The following is a 26,632-nucleotide window of genomic DNA, read 5'->3' as shown; positions in this document are numbered from 1 at the left end:
ACTTCGATCCAAGCTTGGGGCCAGCCACCCTTGGTAGAGCTGTCCTGGTAACAACGATGATCACACATTCCAATCGCTGCTCAGATATGCGGTATGATACCTAGGTACGAAGAGTGGTACGAGTAGCTTGCGCACACGGTGGCCCGACTGCTATTCTGATATGGAACAAATTTTGGTACATCTCAACCATGCGCAACGTCAAATATATACAAGAAGAGCTTCCATCACAGGCCAACTACGATCGACAATCTACTCTCCAGAAGGTCCAGCAAGTGTGGCGCCTGGCCTGATAGGAGTGCCAAAGTTCGGCGTGCCATCAGCGTTCCAGTTGACCTTCTGCGCCATCGTGTACCTGTTGCCGTCGCAGGCGCCAGTCTGAATAGCAGTAGCGTGGTAAACATTCCATATCTCCGTGCCATCGGGACTGGTGAAGAAACTACATCGTGGTCAGCATGGATATCGTGTGGTATCGACTGGTCAACATACCCGTTGTGACCTGGCCCGTAGTTGCCGTTGGCATTGGTAAAGACAGGTCCATCGCTCTTTTTCCAGCTCGCACTAAGCGCCGGGTCACCCGAGCCATTCCAAGTGAGCAGACCCAAGCTGTAGTTGGGTGTCCAGCAGAAGCTTGCCGAGTAAGCGATGTAGGTCTTGCCACCGTGGTACATGGCAACTGGGCCTTCTTGCACAGGGCTTCCATTGGTTTCCCACGACTCAGTAGGTGTAGAGAGGATCTTGGTGGCACCGAGTTTGCCAGGCGAGGTCATGGGTGCGATGCAGAGTGACTGAAGGGCGCCAGAGAAGCAAGACCAGGCAAAGTAGTTACCCCATTTGCTAAAACGGACGATGGAGCCATCGATGCCCCATACGTTTGTTAGTTGAGAGAGGTAGGTGTATGTCCCGAATGGGTCCGCACCACCTGCGACTGTTAGATTACTCATCATCTATACGATGAAACATTCTCACCTTTGAGCACATAAGGGCGCTGGAGATCCAGGTTGTCGGTACCACTGCGGCCGGCAGTATAGTAGATGTACCATGCACCATCGAGGTAGTGCAGCTCGGGTGCCCACATGTTGCAGCATCTGTCAGGGTTCGAGTCGGTCCAGACAACCTTTGTCTCTCCTGTCTTCAAGCCTCCAAGCGTCTTCGCCCTCGTGATTGAAAGGTTCGTCCATGTCGTCGTCATCATATAGTAGTACCCATTTGTGTAGGCAATGTGAGGGTCTGAACCATCCTTTTGCTTGAGCGGGTTGCTGAAGCTTGCTGCGCTGACGAGGGAAGAGAGTGCAAGCACACATGTGCTAAGCGACTGGAGGAACTTCATGGCGGTAAAGATAGAGGATGAAATCTGCAGTCGGACTGATAGTTCTAAATGTATTCGTCGCAGTCCATCTTATAAGAGATCTGACATCGCACTTGATCTTGAGCCGCAACAAGATTGAAGGTATACGCCACAACCCCAGTTCTTCCGTCCACGACTTACATTTTGTGATCATCCGGCTTTCCACGAATGACTACCATGACTGCTGAGAAGCCAAGATATCTCTAGCGGAAATCCGGGGTGCAGCGCAAAAACTAGAAAGGACTAGAGGAGCGGACCGCTGGGCTCAATGTCTGTGGAAGGCTCCGATTGGTGCAAATGAGTGTGCGCATCGGGCTGCCCTCTACCCCACATGTGGTCCTTCCTCATATGGACTACGAGACTCCTATCACGTGTGTACGACTGATGCCATGTGGGGACGGAAGTGCTGTGTAGTTGTCGTGAAAAGTACACGAAGAGGTGTCGGGACTTTGAGGCTGCATTGTGACGCCTGTGCAAGCCAATGAGCCGTCGGGTGCCGATGTGCCGAGGTTCTTTCCCGTTTTGCGCCAAACCTCATCATCTCCTGCCTGCCATCTAACCCCATCTACCCCATACTCTAGCCATTGACACTGGCACTCTTTGGCATACCGATGCCCACTGCGGCTGTCGCGCCAGCATCGACAGGCAACACCGCACCCGTTATCCATCTCGCATGATCTGAACTCAGAAAAGTTACAGCGCATGCTGCATCCCATCCATTGCCTTCCGTACCCAGCAGACTTCTCTTCTTTCGCGCTTCTCGAGCTTCTTCGCTCATACCACCTGCATACATCATGGGCGTGTAAAGCATCTGCCTCGTGTCAGCACGTCGCTATGCCACAGGAATGAAAAACGTACACCCGGACAGACACAGTTCACCCTGATGCCATCGGTTGCATGATGCGCAGCCATCGCCCTTGTCATATTCACCACCGCGCCTTTGCTGGTCGGATACAACAGATGAGGTGTGCCGCCTTTCAGTCCAGCCACGGAACCCATGTTGACGATGCTGCCTTTGGTCTCGCCTTCGTTCTTCTGCATGGCCGGTACACAGTACTTCGTCATCTGCACCATGCTGCTCACGTTAATCTCAAGACCCTTCGCCCATGCCTCCATATCGACATCAACCGCCGTACCCGGTGCACCGCTGACACCTACGTTGTTTACTAGTATGTCCAGCTTGCCGAACTCTTGAATTGCTTTAGCCACTACTGCCTCGCAATCGCTGGCCTTGGTAACATCGGCCTGGATCGCAATAGCTCTTCCGCGATGTGGTTTTGATGCTGCCATTTCCGCAGTCTTCTGAGCCCACTCCGTGTTCAGATCCAAACAGAGGACATGACAGCCCTCATCGGCAAGCATGATCGATATCGCACGTCCATTTCCAATCCCATCACCATCGCAACCTGCTCCAGTTACGATTGCGACTTGATCTTTGAGGCCACGTGATGGGGGTTCAGACGGTACTGTAGCCATTGTCTTCGACCCAGGTGTATGACGTTATTTCCGGCTGATGTTCGCAGATGATGATTCGGATCATTGAGTTCAAAGGCAGATGCCTGTAGTCGTCTCCGGGCCAAGAATATTGAAATCAATGCGATCGGCTTGGTGATGGTAGGCCAACAACTAGCAGCCACAAAAAGCAAACATGGTGTTGGTGGCATGCATGTGAGGACCTCGGTACATTGCGGGGTGACGCTAGCGACCACCGGTCGCAGATATGACGAGGCAGACTTGACGCGGCTATGCTAGGCTCCAAGGTCGTACGAGGCTAAGTCGCTGACCGAATACATATCGCTGGACTCCTCTTCACACGCCCGCAACTCTTTTCTCGCATCAAGATGACAATGGACTTTTCTCAGTATGGCGGTCCGTCCGACGAATGGCTGGCACTGGAGAAGACGCTTCCCGCGCGGACTTTCGACATCTCGATGGACCCACTCGTCCTTCAGAAAGCTGTAAACACTGAGAGAGAAGCACGCTCGGCAGAGCTGAAGCAATTGTTTGCAGCACATGTCGAGGTCAAAGATCATGTCATTCCAACCCGTGATGGCTCGACTATCGAAGCTCGTACCTATCGATCTGTAAAGAAAGACGCGTCGGAGAAGCTTCCTGTGTACTTGTACTTCCACGGAGGAGGCTTCATCTTTGGTAATAGCTCCTAACTATGGTGTATCGATATCCCTTGGCTGACAATGATACAGGATCGTTGGATAGCGAGGATCCGCTGTGTTCGCAGACCGCGATCAAAACTGGAGCGCTTGTACTGAACGTCAACTATCGCCATACACCAGAGCACCTCTTCCCAACCGCTTGGAACGATTCTCAGGATGCATTTGTATGGCTGCATAAGAACATCGACGCACTCGGAGGCGACCCATCCCAAGTCGTTGTCGGCGGCGTCTCAGCAGGCGGCAACCTAGCAGCCTCCCTCACCCTGGAACAGCATCTCAAAAAGAGTGAGACTATGGCAGGCCTGCCCACCCTAGCTGGCCAGATCCTCATCATCCCTTTGCTCGCCCACCCAGCTACATACGAACAAGGCCCCGGCAAGCTACTCAAGAAGTCGACCTCATCCTACGTCGAGAACGAAGACGCCCCGGTTCTGCCGAGGAGAGTCATGGATTACTTCACAGCACTTCTGAAGGCTGGCACACCAGATCTAAAAGACACAAAGATGAATGTAGTGAATGCGACGGAAGAGGAGGTCAAGGGGTTTCCTCCTACGGTGTTTGGTATTGCTGGCTTGGACCCGCTGCGCGATGAGGGGCTGTTGTTTGCGAAGAAGTTGTCCGAGGCTAATGTGCCCACGTCTACTACGCTGTTCAAGGGCGTTCCGCATGGTCATAGGCGTTTTGGGAAAGCGTTGAAGGCGTCTGAGCATTGGGATCAGTGTGTCAATGATGGCATACTGTGGGTGCTTTCGAAGCCGAAGGCAACGGGGAGGTTTGATGTGAGGGTGCCGTAGTGCTCGTGCGACTACAAGAGAACTGCTATACCTAGTCGGGATGTTTCCATGTTGTACGTGCCGTGTGTGCCCGCCATTGGTCTCGTATAGGCGTCCAATGAGCTCGAACCGCTTAGCTAAGAGGCACAAGACACGTCGCACTTACCCTTGCCCAGCCTCGACCTTCTCAGTGATACAAGCGCGTGCCACCCGATAATCATTGTTATCTACATACTAGCGACGCTAGTCACACACACCAATGCGGCTCCTTCATATTGAGTCCAATGATACCCCCGATCCTTCCCTGCAGATCTCGTTCTCGGAGTTTGTAGGAAGCAATGTCCCCCCATACGCGATTCTTTCACACCGATGGCGCGAGCAAGAAGTTCTATACGACGACATGATAGCTGCAGATCGCAGTGTTGCATGGAGCAAGAAAGGTTACGCGAAGCTTGAGATGACGTGCCGTGTTGCGCTTGCACACGGGTTTAGCTATGTCTGGAGCGATACTTGCTGCATCGACAAGAGCTCCAGCGCCGAATTATCCGAAGCCATCAACTCTATGTACAGCTACTACACCCATTCAGCGTGGTGCATTGCGTACTTGGACGATGTGGTACTCCATGAAATACGGTCCGATGCCACTTTGGGAGTTGGTCGAATTCTCTCCAGATCAGCTTGGTTCTCGAGAGGTTGGAGTTTACAGGAGTTAATCGCGCCGCTCAGACTAACCTTCTACGCGAAGAGCTGGAACAAGATCGGCACAAAAGCTGATTTGTGCCATCAAGTCTCTATAGCCTCCAACATTGCCGAGCAGGTTATAAAAGATCGTGGGATAATTAGTACCGTGGGCGTATCGGAGAAGATGTCGTGGGCAGCGAAAAGAGTCACAACGAGACCAGAAGACGAAGCGTACTCCCTGATGGGCATCTTTGGTGTGAATATGGCGACTTTGTACGGAGAGGGTAGAAGCAGTGCCTTTAGACGACTCCAGCTCGAGGTTTTGCGAACAACTACTGATCACACTCTTTTCGCCTGGGAGTCAGAGGCAGCCAATGGCGACATGCTAGCACCCAGTGTGTCGTGCTTCTCCAATGGGGCAAACTACGAACCATCGGAATATTCATACGAAATGATCCGTGGTCTAGAGCTGATGCCAAACTACGAAATGACAAACGCGGGACTCCACATACAGCTGCCTTTGAGAGGTGATCCAGAGCACATGGGGCTATACTATGCATTTCTGGCATGCAGGCACAAGCCTAACCCAAGGTTCTCTGTTGGCATATACATCGGCCGACACGACGGGTCTAGAAATTTCCCTCGCTTTACTAGGAGAGTCCTGCATGGCAAGGCCCTCTACGTTGTAAAGGTCTCGAGCCATTTCAATGGACCACTCGACCACGATGGGTCGGCTAAGCCAATATGGATTACAGGCGGGAACCGTCTAGCATAGGTAGTGTAGGTTTCGTTACTAAAAGCTTCATCACAACGTCAATATGAAACTGGTGTGGAAGTCTTAATTCAGTGTATCTAGATAGTGGTCTACCAGCTGAGTGCGCTCAGTGTCTAGCGACAAACTCCAACACACCCTTCACAAAAGCGTCAGGATTCTCTTCAGCGATATAATGCGCTGCCTCCTCAATCGTCACCATCTCCGCACCTTCATGATACTCGTTCGCCATACCCTCCGCAGCCTGTGCCAGCATAAACCTCTCCCCATTCATAAGCATCGACGGCACCTTGACCTTCCCATGTTCAGCAACCCAATTCCTATTCTCCTCCACATCCTTCTCAAACGCATGATAGACCTCCAGACCCGCCCTAATAGCACCGGGTTGCGAGTAGGCCAACGCGTAATGCTCAAGATCAGCGGGCGAAATAGCCGCGCTGTTATATGAGATTTTATCGAAGAAGTGCTTGAGATACTCCCGCTCTTTGCCCGCGATCAAGAATTCCGGCAGGTCGGGTACCTGGTGGAAAACAAAGTGGAAGACGTCTGGTGTGCCTTTGACGTTCTCGTAGCATGATGTGCCGGGTAGCGGACATTCACCCCAGATGACACTAGCGACATCATCGGGATAGCGCGATGCATAAGCGAACGCAATCATGCCACCAATGTCATGTCCCACAACATTAATCTTCTCTTTGATGCCAAAGTGCGATTGAACCAGGATACGTAGGTCTTCTGCCATCTGCGTCTTTTGATAGCCCGTTATGGGCTTTGAAGATTGTCCTGCGCCACGGTAGTCGGGCGCGATGACGCGATAGCCGGCCTCTGATAGCGGCGTGATCACATGCCGGAATTGGTATGATGTCTGAGGGAAGCCGTGGATAAGGAGTATGACGCCTTTCTTTCTCGTCAAACGTGGTGGTGCGCATTCAATGTAGTTTAGACGGATCTTTTCGTTGGATGTGGTGGTGATTGACGCGATTCGTTGACGCCAGCGCGAGCTGTCGATGGCTGGGGGTTGCGGGAAGGCCATGATAGATTGATGGTTGAGAGATAGCGGGTCTAGTATGAGGTAAAGAGGAAGTATACGTATGTGTTGAGATGCATGCTCTCATGAGAGGCTGTGCATTGATTTGTAAGGTATGACGCTCTCGCAGCGTCATACCCAGCCTCGAAGTGTGCGGAGTGGAGTTGTAAATACTGTTGGTATGCTTTTCCACCCCATCCCACGACTTCTTCCTAGAAAGTCGGTACGATTCTTGGCTTATAGATGTCTCCCTTGGCCCGAAGCACCATGGCGATTCAGGCGTTGTCCTTGGAGTGATGGTCTTGGAAGCTATTCCGTTTCAGGCCTAGCTCCTCCAGTGTTGATATTCCGACAATGATGTCGCTATACAGAATGGCCATTGCAATGATACCTGGATTTCGAGATGCTTTATCCAACGGATAATTGTCTATGACGCGCAGTCTATTGGCCGTTTGGTGTTGGTCTGTCAGATTCCTACTGCGCCATTGGAGAGTGGCGTCTGATGCCAGCTTCGCGACGACGGCAATTCGAACTGTGCAGTAGTTCGTCCGGTAACCCGTCTCCTATCTCCTGGAAGGTATATCCACTCTCCGGGTTTGATGAGCGGCTCCATCTCTCTTCATGTCTCGGATCTCTTGAGTCAGGCCGAACGCTATCCTCTGCGCGATTCAGTCAGGATGCCGAACTACATGAGCATGGAACCCAAGAGGGTAAAGAGTAGATTTAACAAAGAGAAGCATTGACGCCTTGTGGGAGCAAGAATGAAGGATCGGGATTAATGGAACATCTGGGGATGCGCATGCGACACGCTAGAAGGGTTACCCCACCCTTTGCCGTCTTTGCCTGAGATCCGCCTGAGGACCCTTGTCGAGATGACCAATGAAACCGCGCTTGGGTTGATGCCATTCTGCCGGAGACGCGCAGCTGCGGTAACGTCTGTCGCATGTCGTTCCTGTATCAACGCCAACTGTATCAGGCCAGTAACATGGCGAAATTCACCCCCGCAATGCCGCAACTTTCCTCAGGTGCGAAAAGCAACCGGCGCGTACCGTAGTAATCAGGACGGCGACATGGCGATATATAAGGTCGCAGGGGATGGCGATGCATCCAGCAGTAAACCCATCATAACCTCTTACGCCTTTAAATAACCAAAACCGACAATGCCGACACACGGAGAGAGGAACCTCGAGCTCGGGAACCAGGCGTATGCTGCTTCCTTCGACCAGGGCCATCTAGCACTACCACCTAGTCAAAGATACACCATCGGTAAGCACCTGCAACCACATTTCCAGCTATTGCCCACTAACATGACGCGTCAGTAACATGTATGGACGCGCGCATCGACCCAACTGCCGCCTTTGGCATCCCTCTCGGAGCCGCCCACGTAATCCGCAACGCCGGCGGCTGTGTACACGACGCGTTCCGTTCCATCGTCATATCGCAACAACTGCTTGGAACAAGAGAAGTCATCGTCGTAAAGCACACCGGCTGCGGCATGCTCACATTTGACAATCCGACTGCGAAAGCCGTGGTCATGAAGAAGAGGGGAGAGATAGCCGCGAGAGAGGTGGAGACTCTCGACTTCCGGCCTTTTCGTGATCTGGAAATTCAGGTTAAGAAGGATATACAATGGCTCAGGATCAAAGCGATCGAGGAGAACATTCGGTTCAGTGGGTGGATCTACGATGTCGAGACGGGGAAGACGACAAGAGTGGTGTAAGCTGATTGGAGGATTTGATTGAGCTTGCGATATACCCATAATAATGTAACAACATCTTGTGAGTCTTGCCTGTCAACGTACACATCAGCCCCGGTGTAACTATCGTGATGTGGAGTTGTCGGTATTTCCTGGCGCCTGCCCAGGTGTGTAACAGTCAGCACCTTCCCTGTTATGAGTTAGCGGCGTGGCAGCCTAACGCCCTGTCAGCTTCCACGACGCCCTTTATCTCTGCGCTCATGCAACAACAAACCTCAATTTCATTGCATTCACTCATTCACACGCACTTCAAGCAGCCAAATACACTGATCGACCATGAGCTCCAGAAACGCGTCGCTTGAGGGCTTACCAGATGAGCTGGTGCAGGAGATAATCACACATCTCGACGCCATTCGCTCTTTCGACACGCTCTTCAGGTACACCGAACACCAGGAAAACGTGACGATGGAGGCAAATCGTCAATCCGACAATCATATCCGCAGGCTGGCCTTGTACAATCTTTGTCTGACATCTCGTTGTCTAAGGCGAATGGCTACCCCAATCCTGTACGCCTCGTTCATAGGGACCGCCGCCGAGCATGGCACCGAACCTCTCCAGTTGTTTCGCGAAAGAATCTTAGACTCCTCTGGCTCGAGTGAGGAACTTAACAAGTATCTGAAGTACGTGGAGATTCGACGCATGGACAAGAAGTTGCAGAACGACAGCACCCCTCCGCACACCATTGCACAACATTACCTTACCATGCTAGCCGACGTCGTCAAACAGGCTGTCAACCTACAACACTTGTCGATCGAGAATATAGAAGACCGTGAGCGATCCTTCTGGAGACACTTTGTCCCTGGACGGGAAACAACGCTTTCGCCCACGCCCATCCCAGGAGCCGAACATGTTTTTAGCAAGCTTCAAACATTGTGCGTCAATACGACTCTCCAACACTACGGACTTGACGCCAAAACCATCTCGTTTGATCAAATTTGTTCCGTGGTATCGACGGCGCCTATGCTCACCGACTTCCGAGCCCGTAGCGTCATGGCACGATCGCCAGCATCGATGTGTCAGCTTGGCTCATGGCAAACGCTGCAGCGCCTCGAAATCACCTCATGTCGCCTCGGGATAGAGGCGATGGCCAGTATTCTATCGGCATGTGAAGGCTTAAGACATGTTGTCTGTACATGGATGCCTATGGAGGATTTTGAAGGGTCGCCATCCGACCTGCACGCCAGCCTTTCACGTCACGCCGACACGCTCGAATCCCTACATCTTGATATTCGTGAAATCATATTCCGATCAGAGGAGGAGACCTCGGACTCTGATTTAGACGAAGATTACGTAGAGATGGTACCGCTCAACCCTCTCGGCACTCTTCGACCATTCGAACGTTTGAGCAAATTGGTTATATCTCAGAACTGCTTGCTCGGTGCTTCTGCTCCGTACGCTGATTTTTCGAGGAACACGCCCCCAATAGCCGAGCTGCTATCACCGTCTCTCACAAGCCTCACGATGTTGCTTGGTGTTGAAAGCCAATATCGGATGGGATACAAGAGCTTGGATACATCGACTGTCCTGCGGGATTTCATCGCGGAATGCAAGACATCTGATCTGAGCTTGGAAGACGTGAGTTTCCAAGCCGAGTTCGAGTTGTCTGCGGCGCCCGAAACTACGAAGGCGTTCCTTGACAGTGGTGTGCGTTATGAGCAAGTATTGGAGCGGTATTGGGTACACGAAGCCTTCAGATAGAAGTCGTCGAATGGCTATGCGGTTTGCGTACCGTGGATCGTTGAGAATACGATAGTCGGTGACAACATCAGGTACCAGAGGACGCGACAAGCGCACTAGGGAGCGTCAAACGACACTGTCAAACGCAAACATCGGGTTATATTAGCCTATGTCCTCCTAGTAGCCAAGCTCCGGTGACATTGCGCAACGCGGATGCGGGACATTCATTGGAAGAGCGCATGTGGATCTGCCTCAATCGCACCGCCGTCGACCTGACGACAGGATTCTGCCTTTACTTACTTATTTACTTGAAGGGTGGCCATTGCGGCCATACACCTTCACGTGCTAGCGCCCCTCACCAGGCGATTGTATATCCATATAAGCCAGGCATTCTACTCTATACTTACACTTCTCTATCCTCCACCTTGATAGGCATCTTTTCGACACACTTCATTAGCCTTTACTTGCTCGATCACTCCTTGAGCCAGTCCCACTACAGCGGCATCGTTTATCTCGATACCCAATTACAATAAGCCATTGGATAGTACCAGTCCGAGCAACCACATCAGTAAATAGTCGTCAACATGGCGACTTCAACCGACCAGGCCACTACTCTACACATCGCGTCGCCCTCAGACATCAAGACAGTTGCTGCGAATACAGAGACACACGATGGAAAGATCCATAATCAAGAGAACACGTTGGACTTTGATCCTTCGCCTGTCGTGTCCAAATTATCTGCGCCCGAGGTCGAGAAGTCAAATGATACCCAAGACCAAGTCGCTGTCGAGGATTCGACAGATAAGACACCTACTCTCGGCTCTCCCTTCCCCTCGCCCAAACTAGTTGCAGAGGACAGCAAGAGCATCGCCTCTCTTGAAGACGGCGAGATCGAAGAGCAAGACCCTGACAAGGACGTTGGAGCGATCCTTATAACTGTGCAGGAGCAACGAGAGCAGCTTGATGATAAGGAGAAGACCAAGCTTGGTATGTCTCACTACCATCACCAAAGTCATCTGCTAATGTAAAGAAAAGCATCTCCAACTGCCCAGAAAGAAGTTCCTCCGGCATCGCCTCCTGGACTGCATGTCGAGGCCACCAAGACCGACATTGACATCGGAACCGAGGACAGCGACTTCAAGACCGACACAGATGCAAACATTGAGACGTCGAAGCCTTCGAGGCCAGCTCACAGTCTACCTCCGCACATGCGGCCTGACTTCCAGTCGCCTCCATCCCGCCTTTTCGGCCTTCCAGACCCGAGGGTAGGCAGTCCCACAAGCCCTTGGATGTATGCACAACTAACGTATACAGCACATGATGTCGCCAAACGAGGTCAATCGATTCAACGAAGCTCCTCGCGCCCCTCGCTCCCACTTCAATTCCCACGGATCCCGAGGAGGCGACCACGGCGATCGCGAGCAAATCGTCCGTATGAACGCACAAGTCATGAAGCTGAAGAACGAACTCGACGCCGAGCGCAACAAGGGCGTGCGTCTCCGCAAGTCCATCGAAGCTGAGCAGCAACAAAGGGTCGAAGCCGCCTCATCCGTCATGCTAACAAACCTTCTCCGCGACCAAGCCACAACCCTCACGCTCCAGTCCAAAGTCGAAGCCCGAGAGCGCGACCTCGACGAACGCGAGAAGAAGATCACTCAACTCGAAGTCTACCTCACCGAAGGCCAGAAACAGCTCATGTACGCGCTGGAAGAGAACGGCGATAGACCGATGAGCGCTGTGCAGATGGAACACGCCCGTCGCGAAGCCGAACTCAACGCGCAGAGGGCCGTGGCTGATATGAACGGAAAGTTGAACATCAAGATCGAAGCCCTCCGTCTCCGCGAAGCTGCCCAACATATGCGCGAACAGAACTGGAAAGCCATTGCCCGCGAGCAACTCGAGGCTGATTTCGCGGATAACTCCATCACCCATGAGAAAGCTGATGAGGTTGCGGAAGAGGCGTATAACGACGGCTTCGGTGCAGGGAAAGAAGTAGGACGTAAAGAGGCGCTCAAGGAATCCCACCAACGCGGATTTCTAGAAGGCTATGGTGCTTGCCATCGTACGCAGGTTACGCTGAGTAAGGTGCGCCAGGGACTCATTGCGCGGGACGACCCTGAGCTGGACTTCCTGTATGACGCCAATCATCCTCATAACCTGTGGAACATCGGGGAGATGGTCGGACGCCTGCAGCGAGACGACAAGATCGCGCAGCCAAAGGAGGATGTGAAGAAAGAACCTCCAGTCGAGAAGAAGACTCCCGCGCCTGTCCAGGAAGATGATGACGCCGAAGAAACCTCCAGGATGAATCGCAAGGTCGACGGTCGTATGAACGGCGGTCTTTCCAGTGGCCACACCAACGGCCCCAACAGCGGTCATTACAACGGCATCAACGGCAACACCAACAACCACAACAACAGCGCCATGATCAACAAGCGCGAAGAACCCGCCATCAAGATGCCACCTCCCCGCCCGACCTTCGCCGCCGAACTCCGCGGCCCCTCGCTAACACACAACGGACACATTGTTCTCGCCAACAACGTCGCGTCGCCTGTTGCCAAGGAGACTGGTCGTCCCATCATCAAGTACGAGGATGAGGGTGTGAATCTGATTGATCTTATGTAGGGGATCATGATTGGGATGGATGATTGGGATGAGAGGAGGTAATTCGAGGTCTTTTGATTGGATGATGCTTGAGTATGGAGATGAGCGGAAGTAGGAGATCGATTTAAAAGCTTGCATTTACAATATTGATATGGGAGCATATGACAGGGTTCGGGTTTCCGAATTATGGGGATGATAGTAGGGGTATATATGATTGATTTAGAATATGTATGGAGAGGTGATACAAGACCATATAACCTAGTGCTTTAGCCTACAGGTTTCAGTATTGACGACCACAGTATACTTTTCTCTATCCCTTCCTTTCTAGTCAGACCATGTTGAATCTCTCCCGCCCATCTATTCGTAATACCTTTACAACCGTCTGCCACATTTTTGAGAACCCCACTCTACCGTCTGCACCGCCCATCAATCCTGCATAACACTCCACCCCTCACCCCTCCCCCTCCCGCCAAATCCCCTCCCACCCCTAACAACACGCCCATGCCCCCTCTCCCCCAACATCTTCCCCTGCGGCGCCTCAACCTTTCCAAACTGCTCCGCCTTCTCCTGTGCCTCCGCCGACAACGTCGGTTCCTTGCTCTTCACCTCGTTCTCCTCGTCCCCTCCATCAGCACCAGCACCCTCCCCATCCTTAGCAGGCCACTTCTTAGCAAAATCCTGCGCCCCACCGCCCACAGCCCTCATCTCTTCATCCACAACCCCATCCTCCCTCGCCGCATACTTGCCCACAATTTCCAGCAGGTCTGTTTCCTCCTGCTCCTCCCTCTGCTTCTTCCACGTGTCATACTCATCCCACCACCACCCGTGCGTTACACCGTCTTTACCCAAATATCCCGCTTTGCCGTCTTCGTCCAGCCGTGCCACCCACGGCTTATCCACGATATAGTGCAGCACAGCGACCTGGTCGTCACGCCAGATATTCTCATGCCAGTACCGCCACGTCTTCAGCGCATTCGTCTTCCAGCTCAAACTGCTCCAGCGCCCGTCGAAGGCTTCGTTGAGGAAATCCTGGTCGGGGAATTTCATAGCGCGTAACTTTGTATTGCCCAGTTCCTCGAACTTGCTCAGTACGAAAGAAGATAGTTCCTTGCTAGGCCGATAGAGAAAAGTGCCGGAGTTGAAGTTCGACAACGTGTATGGTTCCGGCTTCACCTCCGCTAGCTGATCCGGCTTGGTGAGTTTGGCAATAGCGCAGTTCTGCGGGTTCCATTCCGCTGGGGCCCAGGAGTCGTGGTCGAGGTTGCAGACGCAGGTGTGTACGGCCATTGTACGCATGCCATCGCCTCCCTTCAAATACGCGTCGTTTTCTTCGTTGAAGATCAAGGGCGATGGGTTCGAGAAGATCATCATATCAGCATCCAACCAACATATCCTCTCAAACTTCTGCCCTCCAGGCATATCCCACAAATCGAACACACGCAGTTTCGTCCACGTATCGATGAAGCGCTCGGCGACCATGCCGTGTTCTGTTCCATCTTCTGGCAAGCGCAAATGCTCAACCGGGTGCAAGATGATGTTTGAGTAAGCGGCTTCGGCTTTGAAGGCGTTGATGCAGGTTTCTGGTAAGGTCTCCGGGGTGTAGGTTATTATGAGGGGGGTGGAGGGGGAGTGTTTGTGCAGGGTGTAGGCGAGGAGGATTGCGCCGGCTAGGTAGCTGGGGCGGGTGAGGAGGGTTACGTAGGCGTTTTTGCTTTGGGGGGCAGTGTGTTGGTCTGCCATTGTGAGTACCGGAGAGTTCTGCGACTCGGAGCTTTTGTTGGTATTGGTGGTTCAGGGGGCACCGGCAGGGATATGGAAAGGTACATGTGGTTGGGAGGTGTTCACAGGTCCCACCATGGCTCTGACGTCACGACTCAACAATCCGAGGCCGGAAGGCACAACGGTGTCATCGGAACTGAAATACACACAATCTCATGTGGAGTGAGAAAAGTGAGAATATAGTGCTACAGGTTCAAATTACGGGTATCTCAAGAATCCTACGTCGCGACGGCCACTCGTGCATGCACCTATCGTACAATCCCCTAAAACTGCTTCCCATCCTCTTTCGCCAGCGCCTTGCCCCACGCGCTCTCGAACGGATCATCTGACTTGGCCTCCTGTACATCCTGTAAAGCTGCAACCTCAGGCACCACGCTCGGCGCCGTTAGCTCGACAGGAGCAGGAGCAGATTGACTCAACACAGCAGCAGCCTCTGGGCTTTCGTACTCGAAGTTGCTGGAGTAGACGACAGCAGCGAACGCCTCAAGACCACCAACAGCTTCGATAGCAGCCAGGTACTCATTGTTGGCTCCAGTGCCGATGCTGTGCGCTTGTCTGCAGAATACGGCTAAGCTGTTCGCAACCTTGGCCTTGATGTCGTGTCCAACAATCTCCTGCACACGAGCGTGGTTATCAGAGATGAGCGGGATCTTATAGGAGAGCTGTGAGATCTTGACGTCGACGAGGTGGGAGAAGGCAGCGTCGAGGAGCTGTGTAAGGACATGTGTGAAGGCAGGCGAGTCGATAAGATCAGAAGTTTCGTCGATGAGGCGGCGGAGAGAGGTTGTTGTTGTGGGTGATGTAGACTCGGAGGACGAGGTCATGCCGGATTCGCGGAGGACGTAGTCTTCCTTGTCTTGCGGTGGGAGGAGGAAGGTGAGCCACTTGCATGTTCTGTGAGGGGTCAGCGGGTGTCATTTGAGATGAGATGCGGGTCATACCTTCGCTCTTCCTCTGTTGCACCTTCGACCCTCTTGCGCACTTCCAGGGTAAGTTCCGACAGTCTCTCCAAGGTCATCTCTTCTCTTGGGTTTACGAGCCCGAAGACGTCCTTGACTGCGGTCCGTACTTTCTCGATAAGCTCTATGCATCCCTTGTGTAGTAGCCACCAGCTCAAACTGAGGTATCTGCGGTTTGTCTCGAAGTCGTTGCCATATGCTTGCTCGAAGTTGTCGTCGTCGTTGTTCTCCAAGTTGATCTTTGCGCCTTCGGTTGTCGACTGCGGCGCGGCTAACGACACGACGGAGGCGAGGTAGTTTCGGCGGCCGAGAAGATTCAGTTGAATGCGGGTGAGAAGCGTGAGGAGAGAGAGGGTGTAAATAAGGGTGAAGGCGCGTGTTATGGCTAGTCGCGTCAGTATGTCAAGTCTCAACGCCAACATGACGGTACTCACAGCTGATCTTCATCTCGCTCCATAGCTGCGCCTTGCTCTTCTTGCTCTTCCTATCCTCCCTGACCTCTGGGATGGCCTCGGTAGGGCCCGTGCTGCTGTCACCCTCAGTAGCGATTTGGCTGGCATGGATGAAGCTATCCGTCTGAAGACTCGAGCTCCGTGCGTCATCCTCGGTCGTGTCTGCTACACTCGGGGGCGCTGAACTGGCAATCTCGCTGGGTCCGACACTCCGCGATAGGCGCTCTGCCTTTTGTCTCTGCAGCTCTTCCAGCACTTGTTCGACGGGAATGGCATCCAGTATGTTCTCGGTCGCGGTGGGCAGGATGGCGAGGACGGTGAAGGTGCAGTCTTCCTGGTTTTGCTCGAAGCGCCGGCGTAGACTGCATTGTCGTTAGAGCATGTCATGTGATGGACGAGTTGAAAGCGGACTTCTCTTTGGCGATGCGATCATCGCTCATGCGCTGCCTCGCCTCCCCGAGCTTGCCCAGGACATACTGCCCCGCCAGATAACCCGCGCCGAGCACTCCGGCGCCGATGGCAAAGTTTGTGCGGTTGCGCCTGAGCCAGCGACGCGTGCCCTGTATCATGGTGATGGTCGAGAGGGCTATGCAGCCCGCGTACTCGGGGGTGGAGCAGGCGTCGCGTGTGGGGAATGTCGGAACACGACCAGAGATAACGCTGCGTTCCGGGAGGTCACGGGTGCGTCAATGCGGCTATGCGTAGCGTGAGAGTCGTCGTAGTCCAATCAAGCGTGTAGCGGTAACGTGTATAGCAGATGTGCTGTCGTGAAAGAGCAATGCAGGCGTTCAGCTTCCAGCGCATGCGAGGTTGGTGTCCGGTTGCACCAAGCCTTCGTGATTGGGCCGAGGTCCATTGCCCTTTCGGGATAGGAAGCCCTGGCCGCTTTCCCCCAGAATGTTGTCATCACCAAACCGCTTTCAGTAATCCGAGTCCCACACATGCTGCAACAGTTAAGCTGTGCTTCATCATGGGAATTTCTTAATGAATCAATGTGTTTAGCCACTCGGGTCAAGTGTCCAAGAAATAGTGGCATTTCAAACTGGATAAATACAGCAGCAGTACATTTCTCCTCAGCTATGGCTCATGATGGCCTGTGTTCAGTCCATGACAATGACAAGTCCCAGCGTCCGCAGCGAATGTATTGACTTGAATATTCAAAAAAGAAGCAACATGATACATCAGATCGTAAGTCGTGTCGTATAATCGTTATCGTTAAAACGTATGATGTGTTTATCAAGCGAGCGTTGTCGCTGTTGGTGTCGTTACCGTTGTCTCGGGAGTATCAGGAGAAGAAGTCGTGCTCGTGATTGGAGAGGATGCCTCTGAGCTGGATGGCGTGACTGATGCTGGGGTTCTGTAAAGACTGTCAGAAACTGTACGCATCTTTGGTGTCGTTACGCTTGCTGGGACCATGGGAAAGAAGAAGCCGGTTTGGACGCTGGCTAGGTATATCTAGCGACATGACAAAGGAGACCGTGAGCGGACGTGGGGTAACGTCCTACCAAAGTGAAGATAAGGCGGATTCCACAGCGAGCATGAAACCCGCAAACTAGTAGTACTAAGCCTCCTAGTCACGACGGCAACACGACGCTGGACCAAGGCCTAAAGGAGATGCCGGTCGGCCATATATCATTTGAGAGAAGGAAAGATGGTGAACGGAAAGGGAATGGACGGAGATCGACTGATGCAAGCATCTTCGTTGTCGCGTTAGCTGCTTACTTTTAGTGCATGAACGTACCCGCGTGAAACGAGAATACGAAATCCTCTGCATGACAGCATTTCCCCCTCTCCCCCTTAGTTCCTGGTAACTAAGGCGGGAGTAGTAAACCTTGGTCAGGCTAACACAATCTCCGCTAGCCGCTCCTGTCCCTTTAGAGGAACGATGGAGCTGGATATGCTGGTCGTCGAGATTCTGCCCGTGGGTTGAGAGCCAGGGAGTCGATCCTGCAGTAGACATGACAAACAAAGGAAGCTTCTTGCATGACAAGAAGCATGCGCAAGATGAAAAGCTGTGTAGAGCACAGGCTCTATACGAAATCCGGCTCCACGGCTCGGTTAAGTACAACCCTAGAGTATTTGGATCTCTTGGTGGCCACAAGTTCCCAGGTTATTGGATGAGGTATCGAGAGCCTTTGAGGCGTGGTGATAAGTAGGGTCGATTGTCATCATGGCTTGATGAATGGCAGGAAACTCTAGATACTCGTAGAAGGTCACCTGGGGTTAGCCTCACCAGATAAGTAGTCCATGGATTGGTTCCACGACGGATCAAACATATTCGGTGGATACTGTACCTCTCTTGGAGAGAGGCCTGGAAAGGTTGAGAACGAAGATGGGGCCCCATTCTGATCCAGTGGATTGTTGTAGCCACAATGATTGGCCTGGAATGTCTGTGGCTCAACGAATGAGGTTTGGTTGCTCCATTGATCGTCCTGGCTGGTTTGTGGAGCCTCTGTGTACGGTCCAGTCATGTGGGAAGTTACGTACCCCGACATCCCTGATTGACTGTCCTCCTGCATCCCGTGTACCTCCTGAGTCCATTGCGGGCTGCCGGGTACTGTGTTCGACTGTGTTGTTGGTGTTGTTCGAAGAGGCGTGCGTTGCTGCTGCGAAAGCTCTTGGGTCTGCTGGTGAGTGCGAGCAGGTTCTTCAGCGTTGAAGGCGGTCATCGACTCCGGGAGTGTTGCGTCAAGTCTTGCAACAATGTCTTAGTATTCTGCCCGCGAACGCTGACTCCTATCACAATCTCTTACCTCTGCGAAACGGCCTTTTCCTCCTGCAAGGGTTTTGCCATCGACACTAGCTTTCCGATGACATGGGTACACTACATTCTTGTTAAATTTGCCCTATTATCGCATCAAATCGTCTCATACCTTGCCCTTTTGTCGCTTGCATTTATCACAAGCACCGACCTTTCTCGTAGTCTTGTAAGCAGATCGTTCGGCAGGCGTCATCTTGCGCTTCTTTTTCGGCTGCGTTGCAAATCCATCCACAATACTGAATACGTGTTGTTGGCCAACCCCGATCTGTGGTATATGGTCATCTAAGTGTACAGGAGAGCGATACGAGCTGCTCCGTGACAGCGAAGGTGAGACGCTTCTTCGATGCGTGAGCGCCGCCAGTTCTTCGACACCTGGCCTAGAAACATCAAGTGCTGATAGTGCCTGGGTCTCACATGATGTTCCTGTTGTCGACTCTGTTGATTCATGTTGCATCGACTCCAGTTCGAGTCTCAGGAAATCTATGGCGGCCATATGTTTGCGCTGCCGCAAAGTCTTGCACTGTGGGTACTGTTCTTTCAGGAGCTCGTGCAGGGCATCTGAGTCAACTGGCTGAGTGAATTTCATGCCTGCCCATGGCGGACTCGCGTCGCTCGTAGGCTGTGATCGCTTGATGGGTCTCATTCTTGTTCTCAGCTACGTTCAGTATTAGCGGCATACAGACATAATAATCTTTGTGTGACCATACTTGAAAGGGATGATCATGATTTGAAGGTCGGGGTTATGATTATGGTGGGTTTGAAGAGGAAACCGGGTGTGTAAGTAGCAGGCCGGTGTGGCCAGGGTGTGTAGCGTCCAGAACCCCAGGCCACGACAAGGTATATAGAGGAGATGCGAATAGTCGCACGGTGTCTGAACACAGTCAATCGGTTATTGGCTGGCCATGACGGCGTCCTGAATAGGCCAAAAGAGCCTACTTGCCGGTACCCGTACGGGTGTATGTATCGCACTGCCTATAGCAGGCTTGCTCATAATTCGTGCGGGAATCGGCATCGCAAGACACCCTCACCGTGTAACTCTCGTGGCGCCGAGTAGCGGGCGCAGTAAGATGGAGGACTCTCGCTTCCAGAATGAGGCGCGGTCTATTGGTCACAAGAGCTTCAGCCTGCTGTCATCTTGGGCACTCCAACTTCGATGTTGGGCAGCGATGCAGACTCTGTGATCAATAGAGACGATGCCCGCTTCTCAATGGTAGTTGCAGTGCTCGTATACATATAGCGTGATTGATGCGTCGTGATGCGTGTGAATCCCGCGGGAACGCCTTGAAAGTCGGGGACGCGTCATGGCCCTCTAGTCAGCCTTCAAGAGCAATATGGTAATGTAACGTGAGAGCACCGAAAGGATGCGATTGTCGATATCAAGAGTGAGGCATGTAGCTAGTGGCTGGTAGCTGGTGACATGGAGCATGGAACGATCGGAGGGGCTGACTGGAAGGCATGGAAGGAACGACAGGGGAAGACGACACTAGTGCAAGATCGGGTAGCCTCAAATCGAGCAGCAACACACCAGATGACCCCGGGAAGCCTCTTGCCCTTTTCCACCACGCAACGAGCAACCATCTTTATGATTATTGCTGCGCAGTGCATATCAGCGGTTTGATTCGAATCATTGTCTGAGTCTTCCCACAGTAACAACATCCGCGTGTTGCTCACAGCGACAGTAGCCACAATGTGCTCCGGACGCTAATCATAGGTCACCCACGGTCTGAGTGATAGCCAAATGGGTGCAGCAGATTCGCGAGAGCAGAGTACTAGTTGCGAGCTTTAAAGAGTCTTTGCCATGTACAAATTAAGCAATTAACCCTTCTACTAGACGCGTAGACGTGCGTAAAGTTAAATAGTTTGCAGTAGAGGAACTTAGAAGAAGCTATATTTGTCTACTAGTGTTAGCAACAGAGTAATTAATGTAGTCTATAAAATAACATCTAGCTAGCGCTTGCGACAATAGATAAGCTGCTTCTAATATAGGCCCCTTTATGCAGGGTTAGGCACATGTTAGCAGTCACAGCGCAAGGCCATTGCGAGAAAGTGCGCGTTGACAATAGAAATCTGTGGCATTAGTAAGAAAGCTACATAAGATTATATACCCATGACTGCTTTTGCGTAGCGTTAGTGGCGCTATAGATTAGTTAAAGATCAAGAACATGAAACCATCAAGCGTAGTGCGAGAGCTTTCTTCGCTTTCCCACGACATGAGCTGCACTGCGCACACTTGACGCGTCATCGTAAGCCCGCACATCGTAGGTCGGTAGTTCATTGTCCGACGAGTAGGTATGCTGACGAAGGAACTCGGGCGGCGTCTCATATACGAGTATCGAATCGTGGCCTTGATCCCCAGCCCATTGTCGTTGATGATAGACCTCAAGGGGCGTCTCGCTTACCAGGACGAAATCATAATCTGGGGGTGGCGGAAGATATTTGAAGTGTTCTTGCTGTGAGTAGTCGTTCGTAACACCGTTCAAGCTCGCTTCGGAACCCTCGTGGTCATCATCTGCATCTTCACGTGAACGATACATACCTGTTCCAGTGGCGCTTGTGACCGAGAGTGATTGACGCTGTTCGTTCTGATCGAATGGGTCACTGTTGTCGTATGATGGAGCCTGCAATTGACTAGCGAACTGGGCTGCTTCATGGTCTTGCATGATGGACGGCAATGGGGTATTTGCACGCCAGCGCTGGGACGAATGCTTCCGCAGCGTGTCTGTAGGCTGGCGAAGAGCGAAGTAGCGTGAATTCGTTGCTGAAACCCGACTTCCGCCGACCATGCCAGCAGCGACACTGTTGGCCATAGACTTGGGAATCATCTCGACCAGATCATGGCTCGTTTCGCGAGGTTCCCAATCTACAATGGAGTCCGTATACATTTCCTCAAGGTCTTCGTGGTAGGAGGAGAACCAATCATGCGCAAGAGCTTCCGACGCTGTCATTCGGTCCTGTTCCTTGAGTATAAGTAAATTCTTGACAAAGTCTTTCGGTCGGTCGCCGACGCCGCCCCATGATGGATGATGCGGATCGTCCAGGTGACTTAGGTCACAGATTGCTGCAAGACCCATGATCACAGCTTGAGGATTCGTTTGGTACTCCGGGTGTCTACGATCAGTGAACATTGTGTCTCCGGTAAGTAGTGTAGCTGCAATCGTGCCGATGGACCACATGTCGACGGATCTTGAGTAGCCGTGCTCGGCTGGAATGGCCCTATTGCGCTTGTGAATCTCAGGCGCCATGTACTCCAAGGTACCCACGAGCGAGAACATCCGTTGGTACTTGTCGGCCTTCGCCGGATTTTGGCTGCTCTTCCCTGGGAGAAACCTAGCACTGCCAAAGTCGGTGATGACGACGCGAGCGCTGTCCTCGAGAGACGACATGAGTATGTTATCCGGCTTTAGATCTCGATGTACGATGTCTTGGTCGTGAAGGTACTTGATCCCCTTCACTATCTGGTAGATGATAGTGGCGGTCTGCAGACTGTCTATTTGGCCCTCCTTGTACTCGATAAAGGAGAATAAGTCGCCGCCTGTGACCAGCTCTTCGAAGATGTAGATAGTATTGTTACTCCGAAAGACTTTTTCGATGGTGATGATGTTCGGATGGCTGAGGTCTTTGAGAATATCAAACTCGCGGAAACAGTTGGTAACCCTGGTCGGCAGTTGTTGCTTCACCGACTTCTGATGCTTCGCGCGCTTTCCGGTAGGAAGGCGTGAGTTCGATAGCGCCAAGGTGTCATACATGTTGTCTAGTCGAATGATCTTGCACGCGAGTTGTCGCTGTGTCTCTTGATTGATGCCCACAAGGACTTTGCCGTTACCACCTTCGCCGAGCAAGCGACCGGTGAGGAGGTAACGCGAAGCAAACGTCTGTCTCTCTCGCTCCTGGATGCCAGTCAAATTCAGAAGCTCTACCGGCGTACTCGAGCAGTAGATCAGGGTGACGGTTTCTGAGATGCGAAGCTCGTCCCCTTCCTCTAGGAGGAAGGTACTCTTGAGACCCATCAGGATGCCTGCGTCTTGGGACGCCGTGTATTCCGAGTTACTCTTCTTGAGGTGAGTGCCGTTTGAAGAGATATCAGTTGCATAGACGAACGGTGCAATCTTAGCGATTGGGTTTTGTTCGTATAGAATGCAATGGATGCGAAGATGCTTCCTTGAGATGGTGAGGTCATCGGCCCACGAGTAACGACTGTGGTGAGGATTAGAACTAGATCATACCACAGCTAGGAAGACAGTGCTCTGACCAGAGCTCTGGATCCCTCCCGAGATTGAACTGCTCATTCCCGCACACTTCGATCCTGCCTCCGTGCGTTCCTGCATGCGTTAGTCTGTTGATCATGAATCGAAGGACATCGACTCACCATAAGCACTGTCATCCGCGACCTTAATCTGCAGCCATGCCACTGCTTCACCCGCCATCGTACAACACTCCTCCGCCGCCGATAACACTGCCCTGGAATGATGTTGGTAATGACGCGACTGAGGTTTGACGTAAGGCAGGTGACGCGGCGCGCGTGAACGCTTGGCGCCTGCCTCAGGGCTGGGCGCTAAGCCGTTCTAGCTAAGCGAGCCCCGCACCCACCTAGGTATTTCGACTCGCTGAGCTCCTACCTTTGTTCTACACTCACGACACTCATCTCGACAGCAATGTAAGTTCTATATCCCAGGCCATGGCGGCGCTGGCGACACTCAATTGACCGCAATGGTTGCTCTTCGAGTGTCCTTGCACCCGCCGGCGCCTCTACACTCTCAAGTGCAGCCGCTGACCTCATACCACAGCCCGCCGACAAGATGAGAGCCAAATGGAGGAAGAAGCGCGTTCGCCGTCTCAAGCGCAAGAGAAGAAAGACTAGGGCTCGTTCGTAAGTTCTACCACATCACCACCGCCTGCTCCCTCGCGTCTAACAACCCCCCAGCAAATAAACGTCTCGCCCCTCAATCTCAGCATCACCCACCTCAGTTCTGAACGAAAATGATCACTGAACGACACGTTTTCTACGCACAACCTTCCGACCGGTTCGCAACTCACTCCACTCCACCGCGCGATTCGGCCCTCAAGCTACGTCACACGGCGGACTGCGGCACGCGAGCTTTCAACTACTACTTCGGGAGGTGACGACTGTGCTGGACTGAGGAATGTTATGGAATGCTGGTCAATCGCCTGAATGGCACATTGGGGTTCTCTGGGAGTTTACTTGAACACGATTACGACGGTCACTCTAACACCGGCTCGCTACCTCTTGTGGAGGCTTGCCTTTGACTGACACGTCGCCATGTGGACATGCGATAACGGAATCAAAAATGCTTCACGACAATATTGCTTTCTTTGTGCGTGATCTGAATTGATATGACGTGATGCGAGGCCCTTGACATGATGCAATGTGCGCGACCATGTCTTAGCCGACAGATGTGTGGACAGACCCTGCCGACAGAACCAACGCGTGCTCCTGACACCTTAGGCTCTTGGATTCGCACTCAAAATCTGTCGTGAACAAGCAGCTGCACGTCACCACCAAGTCTATGCGCATACTCAAGATACCAATATATTCATTCGAGTCCACGGATTACCAACCCATGCGATCCCATTACTCCAGGCCAAGTAATCGAAAGTAGAAATGACAAAGTCCAGCTAAGATGTCATAAATCCCATGCTCACCCCCTAGCACCCTATCTAAAAAACCCATACAGTAGAACCCATCCTCATTACCCTGTCCCAACCTCACGTATCTCCCATAGCTCCCTCTGTCATACCGACGAAACCGAAACGCACATCAAGCCCAATCTCTCATCTCCCTACCCACCCTCTCAAACTCACCCCCTCGCTTCTTATCCCGCTGCTGATGCACTTCGCGTACAACATGCACACTCCTTCCGTGACCATGACCTTCATTGTTCATCCCAGCGGAAGGGGGAGAGGAGGAGATGTCTTCGGCCCAGGCGCGGGTGTGGACGCCGGAGGGGAGGGTTGGGGTCGGGGGTTTAGTTGGGTTTGTGTTTGTATCGCCGGTAGTGGTTGCGTCGGTGGTGGAAGGGTTGGTAGGATCGGTGGGGTTGGTGGAAGGATTGGAAGATTTGGAGTTGATCTCGGTGATGTTGCGGTAGGAGAATAAGGGGAGGAGAGGCCCGTTTAGAGAGGGGCGGGTGAAGTAGCGGGAGAAGAATGTGGGGCGGGGAGGTGTTGGGGACGCTGATGGAGATGGTGAGGCGGACTGGTTGTGCTTTTGCGAAGCCATTTCTTGGTCGTTCTTCTGGGAGATCAAGGTGTCTTGCGTTGTGACGCTGTGTAAACGAGGGATTGAATCGAGAGCCACGGGGCTGTTGTATGTAGATGCGGTCCAAGTATCGTTTTTGAAATCCGCGCTCGTCGATGTCGACTGTGTAGAGTCAGAAGCACCGAACCACGACATCTTCTTTGCTTTGCTGGAAAAGTATGTCGTCCAACTACGAGGAGCAGTAAAACTGATTGGTCTCCTCCTGTTGGCCGATCCAGGTAGTAGACTAGGCCAAATCTTGCCAGCTCCAATGAAGACCAACAGTCCTCTGTAATGAGCATTTGCATCGACTCCCGTGCCGAGGAAGCCGAAGATGATGAATCCCGTGGCGATCTGAACCCACTTCTCGATACTGATCTTACCCAGCCCGGGCTCTCTTGTGATTCTGTTCCATCTCTCGGGATCGTGGACTCTGTCCCAAGAGTAATGGTCGTGGAGTCTTCCGGCCATCTGGATGAGCAGTACGATGGTGTAGATCAGATAGAAGGAGATGACGATCAGGCTGACTAGGAAGAGGCGGATGAAGCGTGAGGACGTGGTGTTTCGCGCTGCAACAAGGCGGTGGAACTCGCGTCGGTATCGGTAAAGACGCCAGATAAGTAGGGCTGTTGCATAATTAGTAGGGTGATTTGATGGAGGAAGAAGATGAGACTTACCTGCCCAGTAGGAATCGATCACAATGCCAACGGCTGACCACATGAAACTAATGACCATGCTAGGCCATGAAGCATCGTGGACAGACCAACACCCAGCAATACCGACGATTGCATAGCGATTGTACTGGGTGACATAGTAAATGCCCATCAGTAACAACGGCACGCCCCAACACCAAAAGACTTCCCAGATCTTCGCTTTGACTTTGCTCTTATGGCTGGTCGAAACAGTGATATTGCGTGTATCCATAACGTTGGCGAGCTTGCGTAATACCAGGGCCAACGAGGCGGTCAATCCCACGTAGCTGCCGACCTGGAGCCGGATCTGAATGTCGCACAGGACCGCACCGTCCCACCATTCAGTCAGGTTGTCGCGGGGCCAGAGGAGCGGGTTGATGCAGTTGAAGAGGTTGTGGAGGACAATCCATAAGATGAGTGACCCGGCTGCGACGTTGGCTTGACGGAAATGCCAGATCATTGGTGCAACACAGAGGAGGAAGGCTGGAAAGGCGAGGGTGACGAAGAGGATGGCCTGTGTGGAGACGGGCGCGTTCATCTCCTCCATGGTGATGTTGGTGCTGTATTCATACGTCCCCGCCGCATCCCCAGTCCAGTAAGCTTCGTAGGAGTGTGTGTTGGTTGCCATAGAAGTAGATGTCAAAGACATAGCAGTAGATGTCATTGCCATAGCAGCAGATGTCATGGACATGGTCGCGGATGTCAAGAGGAGGGACCAACCAATGACGATGGATAATCTTCTTCGATGCTGCAAAGCGGCAGACCTGAATCCAGTTCAGAGATGTAGCCGTCGATCAAGTGGAATCCGAGCTGTCGATTGTGCTATCTCCAGGATAGTGTCAGGCAGTGTTGATGGGTTTAGATATAGAAAAGATTGTGATTAGAAAGAAAAGCAACTGAAGAAACGAACAGGCGGCAAGCAGC

At 52.5% G+C, this 26,632-nt stretch overlaps 11 protein-coding genes across 11 annotated transcripts; 4 read left to right on the top strand and 7 right to left on the bottom strand.

Annotated features, from left to right (window-relative positions):
* Nucleotides 1–249: 249 nt before the first annotated feature.
* Nucleotides 250–1,327, bottom strand: J4E79_008685 (uncharacterized protein; the record flags this gene model as incomplete). Its single annotated transcript, XM_049357540.1, has 3 exons — nt 250–436; nt 487–919; nt 967–1,327. 3 exons carry the CDS (start codon nt 1,325–1,327, stop codon nt 250–252), a joined length of 981 nt encoding a protein of 326 aa, XP_049208011.1.
* A 595-nt stretch (nt 1,328–1,922) lies between these two features.
* On the bottom strand, nt 1,923–2,821 carry J4E79_008684 (uncharacterized protein; the record flags this gene model as incomplete). The annotated part of the gene is made up of 2 exons (XM_049357539.1): nt 1,923–2,156; nt 2,225–2,821. 2 exons carry the CDS (start codon nt 2,819–2,821, stop codon nt 1,923–1,925), a joined length of 831 nt encoding a protein of 276 aa, XP_049208010.1.
* A 371-nt stretch (nt 2,822–3,192) lies between these two features.
* Nucleotides 3,193–4,313, top strand: J4E79_008683 (uncharacterized protein; the record flags this gene model as incomplete). Its single annotated transcript, XM_049357538.1, has 2 exons — nt 3,193–3,496; nt 3,550–4,313. The coding sequence occupies 2 exons, from the start codon at nt 3,193–3,195 to the stop codon at nt 4,311–4,313; spliced, it is 1,068 nt and encodes a 355-aa protein (XP_049208009.1).
* A 1,541-nt stretch (nt 4,314–5,854) lies between these two features.
* J4E79_008682 (uncharacterized protein) lies at nt 5,855–6,778 on the bottom strand (the record flags this gene model as incomplete). Its single annotated transcript, XM_049357537.1, has 1 exon — nt 5,855–6,778. One exon carries the CDS (start codon nt 6,776–6,778, stop codon nt 5,855–5,857), a length of 924 nt encoding a protein of 307 aa, XP_049208008.1.
* A 1,154-nt stretch (nt 6,779–7,932) lies between these two features.
* On the top strand, nt 7,933–8,492 carry J4E79_008681 (uncharacterized protein; the record flags this gene model as incomplete). Its single annotated transcript, XM_049357536.1, has 2 exons — nt 7,933–8,038; nt 8,092–8,492. The coding sequence occupies 2 exons, from the start codon at nt 7,933–7,935 to the stop codon at nt 8,490–8,492; spliced, it is 507 nt and encodes a 168-aa protein (XP_049208007.1).
* A 312-nt stretch (nt 8,493–8,804) lies between these two features.
* Nucleotides 8,805–10,226, top strand: J4E79_008680 (uncharacterized protein; the record flags this gene model as incomplete). The annotated part of the gene is made up of 1 exon (XM_049357535.1): nt 8,805–10,226. One exon carries the CDS (start codon nt 8,805–8,807, stop codon nt 10,224–10,226), a length of 1,422 nt encoding a protein of 473 aa, XP_049208006.1.
* Nucleotides 10,227–10,789: 563 nt separating this feature from the next.
* J4E79_008679 (uncharacterized protein) lies at nt 10,790–12,830 on the top strand (the record flags this gene model as incomplete). Its single annotated transcript, XM_049357534.1, has 3 exons — nt 10,790–11,192; nt 11,241–11,470; nt 11,520–12,830. 3 exons carry the CDS (start codon nt 10,790–10,792, stop codon nt 12,828–12,830), a joined length of 1,944 nt encoding a protein of 647 aa, XP_049208005.1.
* Nucleotides 12,831–13,235: 405 nt separating this feature from the next.
* Nucleotides 13,236–14,549, bottom strand: J4E79_008678 (uncharacterized protein; the record flags this gene model as incomplete). Its single annotated transcript, XM_049357533.1, has 1 exon — nt 13,236–14,549. The coding sequence occupies one exon, from the start codon at nt 14,547–14,549 to the stop codon at nt 13,236–13,238; it is 1,314 nt and encodes a 437-aa protein (XP_049208004.1).
* A 302-nt stretch (nt 14,550–14,851) lies between these two features.
* J4E79_008677 (uncharacterized protein) lies at nt 14,852–16,568 on the bottom strand (the record flags this gene model as incomplete). The annotated part of the gene is made up of 4 exons (XM_049357532.1): nt 14,852–15,482; nt 15,530–15,932; nt 15,982–16,361; nt 16,411–16,568. The coding sequence occupies 4 exons, from the start codon at nt 16,566–16,568 to the stop codon at nt 14,852–14,854; spliced, it is 1,572 nt and encodes a 523-aa protein (XP_049208003.1).
* A 4,363-nt stretch (nt 16,569–20,931) lies between these two features.
* J4E79_008676 (uncharacterized protein) lies at nt 20,932–23,184 on the bottom strand (the record flags this gene model as incomplete). The annotated part of the gene is made up of 3 exons (XM_049357531.1): nt 20,932–22,954; nt 23,010–23,079; nt 23,127–23,184. 3 exons carry the CDS (start codon nt 23,182–23,184, stop codon nt 20,932–20,934), a joined length of 2,151 nt encoding a protein of 716 aa, XP_049208002.1.
* Nucleotides 23,185–24,536: 1,352 nt separating this feature from the next.
* Nucleotides 24,537–26,255, bottom strand: J4E79_008675 (uncharacterized protein; the record flags this gene model as incomplete). Its single annotated transcript, XM_049357530.1, has 2 exons — nt 24,537–25,642; nt 25,694–26,255. The coding sequence occupies 2 exons, from the start codon at nt 26,253–26,255 to the stop codon at nt 24,537–24,539; spliced, it is 1,668 nt and encodes a 555-aa protein (XP_049208001.1).
* Between the last annotated feature and the right edge of the window lie 377 nt (nt 26,256–26,632).

The sequence above is a fragment of the Alternaria viburni genome (genome assembly GCF_023758015.1).
Source record: "Alternaria viburni strain BMP 2772 chromosome Unknown scaffold_21, whole genome shotgun sequence".
In the NCBI taxonomy this organism is placed as follows: Eukaryota; Fungi; Ascomycota; class Dothideomycetes; order Pleosporales; family Pleosporaceae; genus Alternaria; species Alternaria viburni.
Note: the sequence above shows the minus strand (reverse complement) of the source record. Positions and strands in the feature narration are given on the sequence as shown.